The 11,877-nt window shown below is 54.8% G+C and overlaps 1 protein-coding gene across 2 annotated transcripts in view; it reads left to right on the plus strand.

Moving 5' to 3' along the window:
• Window positions 1–11,877, plus strand: part of MYH9 (myosin, heavy chain 9, non-muscle) — a 58,579-nt gene that overhangs the window by 41,075 nt on the left and 5,627 nt on the right. For both annotated transcript variants that reach the window (XM_014530810.1, XM_005883246.2), the window contains 11 exons: window positions 355–478; window positions 3,070–3,241; window positions 4,740–4,952; window positions 5,342–5,486; window positions 7,057–7,263; window positions 7,464–7,568; window positions 7,789–7,941; window positions 8,982–9,230; window positions 10,547–10,759; window positions 10,883–11,095; window positions 11,426–11,587. In XM_014530810.1, the coding sequence (XP_014386296.1) occupies window positions 355–478; window positions 3,070–3,241; window positions 4,740–4,952; window positions 5,342–5,486; window positions 7,057–7,263; window positions 7,464–7,568; window positions 7,789–7,941; window positions 8,982–9,230; window positions 10,547–10,759; window positions 10,883–11,095; window positions 11,426–11,587 (1,956 nt within the window). The remainder of the gene's footprint in view (window positions 1–354; window positions 479–3,069; window positions 3,242–4,739; window positions 4,953–5,341; window positions 5,487–7,056; window positions 7,264–7,463; window positions 7,569–7,788; window positions 7,942–8,981; window positions 9,231–10,546; window positions 10,760–10,882; window positions 11,096–11,425; window positions 11,588–11,877) is intronic.

An 11,877-nucleotide genomic window follows, 5' to 3' on the forward strand; every position in this document is an offset into this window, starting at 1 on the left:
GAGACCTAGTGTCTGTGCTCAGCCAACACTAAGCTCTGACCACACTCACACACTGTGCACCCTCACACACACTGCACACCCTCAGACACTGTGCACCCTCACACACACACTGCACACCCTCACACACTGTGCACCCTCACACACTACCTCCTCACACACACTGCACCTCCTCACACACTGCGCACCCTCACACACTGCACACCCTCACACACTGCACACCCTCACACACTGCACCTCCTCACACACTGCACACTCCCACACACACTGCGCACCCTCACACACACTGCACACCCTCACACACACTGCACTCCCTCACATTGCACCTCCTCACACACTATAACCCCAACCCCACAGGAGAAGAAGCTGTTGGAAGACAGAATAGCCGAGTTCACCACCAACCTCACGGAAGAGGAGGAGAAATCGAAGAGCCTTGCCAAGCTCAAGAACAAACACGAGGCCATGATCACCGACCTGGAGGGTAAGAGGGTGATGGGCAGGAGCATACTTTAAAGAGACCTAGTGTCTGTGCTCAGCCAACACTAAGCTCTGACCACACTCACAGCGCACGCACCCTCACACACACTGCACACCCTCACACACTGTGCACCCTCACACTGCACTTCCTCACACTCTGTACCTCCAACCCCACAGGAGAAGAAGCTGTTGGAAGACAGAATAGCCGAGTTCACCACCAACCTCACGGAAGAGGAGGAGAAATCGAAGAGCCTCGCCAAGCTCAAGAACAAACACGAGGCCATGATCACCGACCTGGAGGGTAAGAGGGTGATGGGCAGGAGCTGTCTGACTCGGGAACCCGAGGCATCCACCACTCAGGGCCAGGTTGGTGTCACTGCCGAGAGCGGAAGCTCCCGGCTGGTGTCATGCCCACTCTACATGGGTGAGGCACAAGGTCCGCAGCTACTGCCCTCAAGACCTAGGGTCCAGCATCTGGTCCCGATGGGACTCTGGGCCAGCAGGCACCGGTGCTGTGTGGTTGGGAGGGAGCTACCCCTAAGTGAGGAGTGTTCAGGGTAAGGCCCTGGCATTTCTATCATGCACCATGGCTTTCACCAGCTTTGGAGACTTCCCAAGAGGCTCTAGGTAGACCTCCCTCTCCACCCTTACCCAGCCTGCCACTTCCTGGCTGTGTCATCTTGTGCCTCTCACTTCATCTCCATGAGCTTTAGTTTTACTCACCTCCAAGGGGACACAGTGAAAGGGCATTTGTGAGAACTAAAGGGTCTAATGCTGTGGACACGCTCTGTGTACTATCAAATGCTAGACCCATATCGCAAGGTGCTTGCTTGTCTTGGGACAGAGTGACAGATCGTGTCCTTGTCTCCCTGTGCCCTGGGGATCTGTGGTGAGGAGAATGGGGTGGACCTGCAGAATTCTGGCTGTCTGTGGACCACTTGCTCCTGCCCCTTGAGGACACGGGTGATAGGGGAAATCATGGAACTCTGAGCTTGTGCCAGGAACCACTGTGCCCTCTGCAGAGACACAGGGCAGGCCAGTGTGTCCAGAGAGGGTAAGAGGGTGATGGGCAGGAGCCCGAGGCATCCACCACTCAGGGCCAGGTTGGGCATCACTGCCGGGAGCAGGAGCACCCAGCTGGTGTCATGCCCACTCTACATGGGTGAGGCTCAGGGTCCGCAGCAGCCAGCCACACACTGCCCTCAATATCTAGGGTCCAGCATCTGGTCCCGATGGGACTCTGGGCCAGCAGGCACCGGTGCTGTGTGGTTGGGAGGGAGCTACCCCTAAGTGAGGAGCGTTCAGGGTGAGGCCCTGGCGTTTCTATCGTGCACCATGGCTTTCACCAGCTTTGGAGACTTCCTAAGAGGCTCTAGGTAGACCTCCTCCTCCACCCCTACCCAGCCTGCCGCTTCCTGGCTGTGTCATCTTGTACCTCTCACTTCATCTCCAAGACCTTTCGTTTTACTCACCTCCAAGGGGACACAGTGAAAGGTTATTTGTGAGAACTAAAGGGTCTAATGCTGTGGACACGCTGTGTGTACTATCAAATGCTAGACCCATATCGCAAGGTCCTTGCTTGTCTTGGGACAGAGTGACAGATGGTGTCCTTGTCTCCCTGTGCCCTGGGGATCCTGTGGTGAGGAGAATGGGGTGGACCTGCAGAACTGTGGCTGTCTGTGGACCACTTGCTTCTCCCCCTTGAGAGGAGTGGACATGGGTGATAGGGGGAATCATGGAACTCTGAGCTTGTGCCAGGAACCACTGCGCCCTCTGCAGAGACACAGGGCAGGCCAGTGTGTCCAGGGCAGCAGGTGGGGTTGGACAGACACAGGACCTGGCAGCTCATGGTGATGTTCTTTCCTTCATCCTAGAGTTGGTATGAGTGTCTGTATTGTGACCCTTTAACCCTCATGTGTATTTTTTAAAAAAAATATATTTTATTGATTTCTTACAGAGAGGAAGGGAGAAGGATAGAGAGTTAGAAACATTGATGAGAGAGAAACATCGATCAGCTGCCTCCTGCACACTCCCTCCTGGGTATGTGTCTGACCGGAATCGAACCTGGGACCCTTGAGTCCACAGGCCGATGCTCTATCCACTGAGCCCACTGCGCCCTCTGCAGAGACACAGGGCAGGCCAGTGTGTCCAGGGCAGCAGGTGGGGTTGGACAGACACAGGACCTGGCAGCTCATGGTGATGTTCTTTCCTTCATCCAGGAGTTGGTATGAGTGTCTGTATTGTGACCCTTTAATCCTCATATGTGTTTTATAATATGCAATGTTTATGTAAGAATTAAAAATAGCCCAGCTGGCGTGGCTCAGTGGTAGAGCATTGACCTATGAACCAGGGGTCACGGTTCCATTCTCAGTCAGGGCACATGTGTAGGTTGCCGGCTTGATCCCCAGTGTGAGGCGTGCAGGAGGCAGCCAATCAATGATTCTCTCTCATCATTGATGTTTCTGTCTCTCTTCCCCTCTGTCTTCCTCTCTGAAATCAGTAAAAATATATTTTTAAAAAGGAATTAAAAACAAAGACAGCAAGGTCTATGGCCACTAAGGGCTTTGTCGGCTTCTCCCCGTTCTTCCTTCTCAGAGCGCCTCCGAAGAGAGGAGAAGCAGCGTCAGGAGCTGGAGAAGACCCGCCGGAAGCTGGAGGGAGACTCCACGGACCTCAGCGACCAGATCGCCGAGCTCCAGGCTCAGATCGCCGAGCTCAAGATGCAGCTGGCCAAGAAAGAGGAGGAGGTCCAGGCTGCCCTGGCCAGGTGAGCCAGAGCGTCAGCCACCAGGGGGCCAGAGCCAGCACTTCCTGCGGCCGCCTGCTATGGGCCTTGGTGCCTCAGTGAGCACCTTGGTGCCTCAGTGAGCACTTGCTCTGCTGTTGTCGTGGAAACCAGTTCACAGCAAAACATTTCCTGTCATTTGTTTGTTTGTAATCCCCAAAAGTCATCGATAATATCACCAAGCCATTGACTATAGGCATGCTTTTTTAATGCTTTTTTAAACAATAGACTATTTCTTAGAGAAGTTTTAGGCTCACAGCAAAATTGAACCAGCAGTATAGAGAATTTTGATACCCTCCACCACCACCCCCACAAAACACACACACACACACACACACACACACACAGTCTTCTCCCACAATCAGCATCCTACACCAGAGTGGTATACATTTGTTACAGTCGATGAACCTACATTGATAGAAAGAGGAGGAGGTCCAGGCTGCCCTGGCCAGGTGAGCCAGAGCGTCAGCCACCAGGGGGCCAGAGCCAGCACTTCCTGCGGCTGCCTGCTGTGGGCCTTGGTGCCTCAGTGAGCTGTGAGCACTTGCTCTGCTGTTGTTGTGGAAACCAGTTCACAGCAAAACATTTCCTGTCGTTTGTTTGTAATCCCCAAAAGTCATCCATAATATCACCAAACCATTGGCTATAGGCATGCTTTTTTTATGCTTTTTTAAACAATAGACTATATCTTAGAGCAGTTTTAGGCTCACAGCAAAATTGAACCAGCAGTATAGAGAATTTGATACCCTCCACCACCACTCCCACAAAACACACACACACGCACACACACAACACACACCACACACACACACACACAGTCTTCTCCCACAATCAGCATCCTACACCAGAGTGGTATACATTTGTTACAGTCGATGAACCTACATTGATACATCATTATCACCTAAAATCTGTGGCACATTTGTATTTGTATTTTGTTGCAGTCTTCATGGACTGTAGCGATTTATTTCTTTTTTATTTGTTTATTTAATATTTGAACTTCTCTTCATGTTGAAAGCACTGAAATTCAATTTGGAAAATGAAATGATTTCTCTGAGGTTTTCCTGTTCTCAAAGTGGCATTGCCCTTAACTCTTTGGCATGGTGTGCCTCACATATTGTTTTTGCTGAGTGAGGCTCCTAAGGGCCAGGACTCAGGCTTATTCTTTTGCAGTCTTCATGGACTGTAGCAATTTCTTTCTTTCTTATTTATTTAATATTTGAACTTCTCTTTATGTTGTAAGCACTGGAATTCAGTTTGGAAAATGAAATGATTTCTCTGAGGTTTTCCCGTCCTCAAAGTGGTATTGCCCTTAACTCTTTGGCATGGTGTGCCTCAGATATTGTTTTGCTGAGTGAGGCTCCTAAGGGCCAGGACTCAGGCAGCCACAAGTGGCTTTGGCTGCTTTTCTCTAAAACCTTATCTGCAAACTCTGCTCCTTAAAGGTGAAATGGCCTCATCTGGGTGTTGGTTTCTTTGGCAGAGTGGAGGAAGAAGCCACCCAGAAGAACATGGCCCTGAAGAAGATCCGTGAGCTGGAATCTCAGATCTCTGAACTGCAGGAAGACCTGGAGTCTGAGCGTGCTTCTCGGAATAAAGCTGAGAAGCAGAAACGGGACCTTGGGGAAGAGCTGGAGGCTCTGAAGACAGAGTTGGAGGACACCCTGGATTCTACGGCTGCCCAGCAGGAGCTCAGGTGTGCCATGGGGCAGACTGGCCAAGCCACAGACGGGAAAGGAGGCCGAGGCCTGGAAGGGGTGGTTCCCAGGCCTGTGAATACACACAGAGTGGGTGTGAATACACACAGAGTGGGTGTGAATACACACACTGTGGGTGTGAATACACAGAGAGCATGGAAACTGTAGGTTCCTCAGTATCTTCTCTACCAAAGCCCTATTCAAGAACCTGGCTTGAAGTGTGGGTGAGACAGGCTGGGCTTTAAGGCTGAAGGGTACGGAAGCCTGTGCAGTGCCTACGCCTGTAGAGGATGGACAGCTGGGGCGGGAGGCCCAGTGCACTGGCTGGCCCCACGGGCAGCCCCGCCCCAGGCTCCCTGGCCTCCATTCTGAGGGCATTTCTCTCCAGGTCCAAACGTGAGCAGGAAGTGAATATCCTGAAGAAGACCCTCGAGGAAGAGGCCAAGACCCATGAGGCCCAGATCCAGGAGATGAGGCAGAAGCACTCACAGGCCGTGGAGGAGCTGGCCGAGCAGCTGGAGCAGACGAAGCGGGTGCGTGGGCTTCCCCAGGGACTGGCTCCGTGACTGCAGCTGGGGGGTCTGGCACCTTTCAGGGGTGGGTCCTCCTGGAGACTGGCTGCCTCTCCGGGCCAGTCCTATAGGACAGAGCAGCTCCCCAGCTAGACTGCCGGGTCAGGAGTCAGAGTTCAGCTCCGGCCCTCAGCGGCTGTGTGACTTTGGCAGATAGTTACCCCCATGCCTCAGTTTCCCCCTCTGTAAAGGAGGTAATGATAGGTCTGTCTTATACGTTTATGTGACAGTTGGAGTTAATGACATGTGAAGCATTTAGATGGCATTGAAGCACTTAGGGGCTTGGTACATTGTTCAAATACAGTTATTATTTTGTTCAACAACCTGACGAGAAAGCTTCCAGGAATTGGAACAACCCTGAACCTGAGTTCCACAGGGCCTGAGGGTCCCTTTTCTGAAGTCTGGGTCCCCTTTGAACACCTCCCACCTGGAGTCTTCTGGGGAAAACCCTGGGGATGTTAATCCAGCTGGTTTCTCTGCCAGGCAGCTGATGGCCTGGCAGTTCCTTAACAGGACAAGTCCTGCCTCCTGTGGCTCCCAGCTCCCAGCCACTCTCAGTGGCAGCTCACGTGGTCAGACCTCTTCTATGTGGCAACCTATAAAGTGTTTCCTATAAAATATTTTAGAGCCCTGGGCAGTGTGGCTCCATGATTAGAGCATCGGCCCATGCGCCAAAGGGTCGTGGGTTCCATTCCCCGTCAAGGGCATGCAAATTTGATCCTCAGCTCTGCCTGTGCCCCATCCAAGAGACAATCAATTGATGTGTCTCTCCCACATTGATGTTTCTCTCTCTCATCCTCCCTCTCTCTCTCTAAAAAAAAAATCAATGGAAAAAATATGCTTGGGTGAGCATTAACAACAACAAAAATTTAGAAACAAGTCTGTCCATCTGTCTCCCTTCAACTTCCACTGAGTTCTGCAGATTGAAACCTTTCTTTGACCTTTAGCTGTTTTACCCAGCATTCCTTTGCATTCACGGTTTACCCTTGAACTTGCCCAGGACCCTGTGGCCAGCATGGTGCAGACTAGAATGGGATTGTCATGTTTGTTCTGTAAACTCCACTTTAATTTTTGGAAGAACATTACATCATTACTTTGAACATCAAATCTGAAAGAGACTTTACTGGATTTCTAACTGTGAACAGTTATAATCTCCTTCATTCTGTAATATCAACACTAACATCATCATATCAGCAGTGACAACGTCTTACACGTTAACATTCCTTCTACCCATGAGGGAGGCTGGGCAGGGGTTGGTTTAGAGGTGGAGAAGCTGAGGCCTCAGAGACAGGACATGTGCTGGTGTCACGCATGGGTGTCATGCACTGGTGTCACGCACCGGCTGAGTGATGAGTACTGATCAAGTGCAAGCCTTCTGAGTCCGGGGCGCTGGCAAGCAGGCCACCTCCCAAACTTACCCAACATCATTTTTCGGCAGAGGCAGCAGTTCTCCCGATAGTACTAGAAAGACCAGCCTCATGACAGGGCGTGGGTGATGCCCCTCTCACACCTTTGCTTCCTTCCCTACCAGGTGAAAGCCAACCTTGAGAAGGCCAAGCAGACCCTGGAGAATGAGCGAGGAGAGCTGGCCAACGAGGTGAAGGCCCTGCTGCAGGGCAAAGGGGACTCAGAGCACAAGCGGAAGAAAGTGGAGGCCCAGCTGCAGGAGCTGCAGGTGAAGTTCAACGATGGAGAGCGCGTGCGCACCGAGCTGGCCGACAAGGTCACCAAGCTGCAGGTGAGGACTCCGCCGGGACCCTGGCCTGGGCAGTTGTCCCTTTGGCAGCTCCTCGGCCGGGGCCCAGTTCTCCAGGCTCCTGCTCTTTTTCTTGCTTCAAACTGGCTCCTCGGCGAGGCTTCTGGTTCAGCTTAGCCTGAAAGCACGGAGCTGGGGCAGGCCTGGTCAGCCTCATGCCTTTGTCTCCACCGTCCCTGCAGGTTGAACTGGACAATGTGACAGGCCTCCTCACCCAGTCTGACAGCAAGTCCAGCAAGCTCACCAAGGACTTCTCCACCCTGGAGTCCCAGCTGCAGGACACACAGGTGAGGGTGGCAGCAGGTTGCTGCAGCTGGGCCTTTCCTGGGAGGATGCAGTGCCTACGTGTCATCACCTGCCAAACCTCTGGGTCCTTCTGGCTCCCCAGCAGGTTTCCCGGCTGTGCCCTGAGTCAGAGGGACCAGCTGCTCCCCAGCCAGGGGTGTGGGGGCTGCGAGGCTCTGATGCTGTCCCTCCTGACCCTGCGCCCCTCTTGTCCTTGTGTAGGAGCTACTGCAGGAGGAGAACCGGCAGAAGCTGAGCCTGAGCACCAAGCTGAAGCAGGTGGAAGACGAGAAGAACTCCCTGAAGGAGCAGCTGGAGGAGGAGGAGGAGGCCAAGCGGAACCTGGAGAAGCAGATGACCACCCTCCAGGCCCAGGTTCGGTGCTAGCTCCCCCGCAAGAGGCCCAGGCTGGGGAGGCACGGCTCTGTCTGCTGGTCCACCCAGGCTGCCAGTGCTGGGTGCCCTTCTTCAGGGAGCTCCTGCCCTCTCCAGCCCAGGGCTCTTAGCCCAGGGTCCCCAGGTAGAATTCAGGGACCCGTGAACTTGGAGGGAGGAGGCTGGACACCTTTATCCTCTCCAGTCTCTACTGACATCTAGCATTTTCGTCCTTATGCCAGGGGATAGCCAGCCATGGCGGTCACAGTGCCTGTGGCCTTGCTCACTAGAAGCCAGTCCCCATGGCCAGGCCACGGCGTGGCTTCAGGGACATCACTGTGCTCCTGGCGCTTCAGGAGGCTGCTGTGTGATGTGCTAATGAAGAAGCACTTGGGGCACAACCAGTTTTTTAAATATCTGAGCACCGCCACATTCCTGTACTGGCGTTCTTGATAGTCCATACATTCTATGTGTATCAGGACGTTATAACGAGGAGTGACGAGGAGTTCGTAGACTGTCAGAGGACCCACACCCAAACCCGATCAAGAGCCCTGTTCTAGATCCTGTCTTGGGACTTAAATGTGCCCGGTCGGGAGGCCTGCCCTGAGCTCAGCATGGGTGCACGGTCCGCTCCACGGTCTGGGGGGAGGAGTGGCCAGCACGTGCGCGTGATGGCAGCTCTGTGTCCAGGTGCAAGGAGGAGGCTGCAGGACGGTGTCTGGGTCCTCCTGGCTCCCGCACACCAATTCCCCAGAGGGCACTGGCCCTGCTGCCTGGGGCAGGTGACGAGGATGCTCGCCTCTGGGTGAGCCCCTGTAAGGGGTAGGTCACAGTGGAGAGGCCCTGCAGAGCTGGCCTGCGCTCCACTCCATGTCCATGGCAGACACTCTCTGCAGAAACTGCTTCTCTTGCCGGTGGAAGAGGGAGGGCTCCATAACTGGTGGCTTCCTGGCTTCCATTCATGAGGTAGCAGGCCAGTCCCAGCCGTCTCGGGCACAGGTGCCATCTTGGGTGTCTCCTTACTCCTTGCTCCTGCCCAGGTGACCGACATGAGGAAGAAGATGGATGATGGTGTGGGGTGCCTGGAGACTGCCGAGGAAGCCAAGAGGAAGCTGCAGAAGGACCTGGAGGGGCTGAGCCAGCGCTACGAGGAGAAGGTGGCCGCCTACGACAAGCTGGAGAAGACCAAGACGCGGCTGCAGCAGGAGCTGGACGACCTGCTCGTGGACCTGGACCACCAGCGGCAGAGCGTCTCCAACCTGGAGAAGAAGCAGAAGAAGTTTGACCAGGTGTGTGCCGTCCGCATGCTCCTCATTTACTTTCTTCTGCAAACACTAGGGCTTCAGGCCTCGGCCGCGGACACCGAGGGAGCCCTGGGATCCCGTCACCAGCAGCAGGCGCTCAGAGGTGTGGGCTTCCCACTTGTTGAGGGGCCTGGCAAGAAAGGGCTCGGCCCTAGCCGGCTTGGCTCAGTGGCTAGAGCGGTGGCCTGCAGACTGAAAGGTCATGATTCCAGTCAAGGGCACGTACCTCAGGTGCAGGCGAAGTCTCGGCCCACCGTAGGGGCGTGTGCGGGAGGCAACCAGTTGATGTGTCTCTCTCACATTGATGTTTCTCTTTCCATGTCTCGCCCCCTCCCTTCCACTCTTTCTAAAAATCAATGGAAAAAATATCCTCGGGTGAGAATTAACAACAACAAAAAAAGGAAAGTGCTCGGAGCAGGGCATCTTCATTTGATAGGCTTAGGAGTGACTCCCGCTTTCTGGTTTCTTATGTTTTTCATATTTTCTATAATGAACCAATTTTTTAATGCATGTGTTCATGCCTCTTCTTCATTCTAAAGGACCCGAGGCAGCATATAGCGGACAGACAGTGGGCTGGGATAGAAAATGGGAGAAATCAGGGCTCAGCTCCCCGGCCTCGTGCCGCTGTGGCGGAGGGCGCATTGCGCTCAGCCAGGCCGCTTCGTCTGGCATCTCTGGCTGCTTTCCTGCTATCAGCACAGAGTCAGGCAGTGGCTACATACACACAGCCTGCAAAGTCTAAAGCGCTTACTCGCTGGTCCTTTAAGAAATAGGTCCATGGAGTAAATGAGGGACGGGGCAAAGGGAATGGGAAGGTGGGAAAATAAGGCTCAGCCAGGGTAGGCCCACGTGAAGAATGGGCACCAGGGGGATTTAAACTCACGTCCTTGGGCGAGGCCACAGCAGCCAGAGTCACACCCTTCAGGTCGTTCAGGAGAACAAAGCCTTCCCAGGCCTGAGCGGCCATGTTTCCTGTGGTTCCCATGGAGGGAGCTATGGGTTCTTATGGAGGGAGCTGTGGGACAAAGAATCATTAGTAAGTGACAAAACGAGAGACCTAAATCCTGGTGGCAGAGGCGATCTCTGCCCTCATCGGTTACACACAGGACAGTGCCTGTCACCCTGGGAGGCAGCTGGGTTGCCCAGGCAGCAGCTTGTGCTTGTTCTTCCTGGTGCCCCTCCCCTCAGAGCCAGCGCTGGACCTTCCTCCACAGTCTGCACGTGCTACCTGCCTGGGGTGCGCAGGTTCTGAGCTCTAAGAGCCCGTTGCTCGAGTCTCATGGCGCCCATATCTTTCCCAGCTCCTGGCGGAGGAGAAGACCATCTCTGCCAAGTATGCGGAGGAGCGTGACAGGGCAGAGGCGGAGGCCCGAGAGAAGGAGACCAAGGCGCTGTCACTGGCCCGGGCCCTGGAGGAGGCCATGGAGCAGAAGGCAGAGCTGGAGCGGCTCAACAAGCAGTTCCGCACGGAGATGGAGGACCTCATGAGCTCCAAGGACGACGTGGGCAAGAGTGTGAGTACCGGGAGGGGCCGAGTGGGGTTCGTGGGGCAGCACAGAGGATTAGTGGAGGATCGGACACTGAGCCTTGGGGACCTCTTGTCCCTCTGCTCCTGACTTGGGTTCCCTCGGTGGCAGGTCCACGAGCTGGAGAAGTCTAAGCGGGCCCTGGAGCAGCAGGTGGAGGAGATGAAGACCCAGCTGGAGGAGCTGGAGGATGAGCTTCAGGCCACCGAGGATGCCAAGCTGCGGCTGGAGGTGAACCTGCAGGCCATGAAGGCCCAGTTCGAGCGGGACCTGCAGGGCCGGGACGAGCAGAGCGAGGAGAAGAAGAAGCAGCTGGTCAGACAGGTGCGTATGGCCCTCCTCCTCCAGGGTCAGGGCGCTCTCGGCCTCTGGGCAGAGGTGGGCATGGAATCCCCCACCCCGCCAGGTTTCCAGCAGACGTCCTCTCTCTCCTTCCTCTACCTGGATGGTGGAAGACTCCCTGGCCATGTCTTCCAGTCCTCTGTCCTGGGGAAGTGGGGGAATCAGTGACCATATCAGGATTTTTTCTGTCAGTAATTCTCTGGCTCCTGAGCCCCATGGATCCACAGAACTAGGCCAAACCCATTGGGGCTCAGAGCTGGCGTCGGGTCTGTGTGTGGATCTGGCCTCCTGAGCTCTCGGCATCTCCCCCAGGTGCGGGAGATGGAGGCAGAGCTGGAAGACGAGAGGAAGCAGCGCTCACTGGCAGTGGCCGCTCGGAAGAAGCTGGAGCTGGACCTGAAGGACCTAGAGGCCCACATCGACTCGGCCAACAAGAACCGAGACGAAGCCATCAAACAGCTGCGGAAGCTGCAGGTGAGGTCAGACCCGACCACAGCAGATCTGGCCGCACACGGAGGTGCTGGGATCGGCCTGGGGCTGGGAGGCTAGTGGGGAGGCCAGTGAATGCGGATGTGCCGCCTTCCCCTGTCCCAGGAGGGTCTTGGTGCCCTTAGCCCGTCTCACAGACGGAGACTCAGTCCCAGCGGTTGAGTGGGAACAAGCAGTCTGAAAGCTACTTGACCAAGATCTTTAGGATTAAAACAGATGGCAGGCGAAGAAGAAAGGAAATGTGCTCCTGTGTGTGGTTGGGATAACCTGGCAGA

This window comes from Myotis brandtii, unplaced genomic scaffold, assembly GCF_000412655.1.
Source record: "Myotis brandtii unplaced genomic scaffold, ASM41265v1 scaffold78, whole genome shotgun sequence".
Taxonomy (NCBI): domain Eukaryota; kingdom Metazoa; phylum Chordata; class Mammalia; order Chiroptera; family Vespertilionidae; genus Myotis; species Myotis brandtii.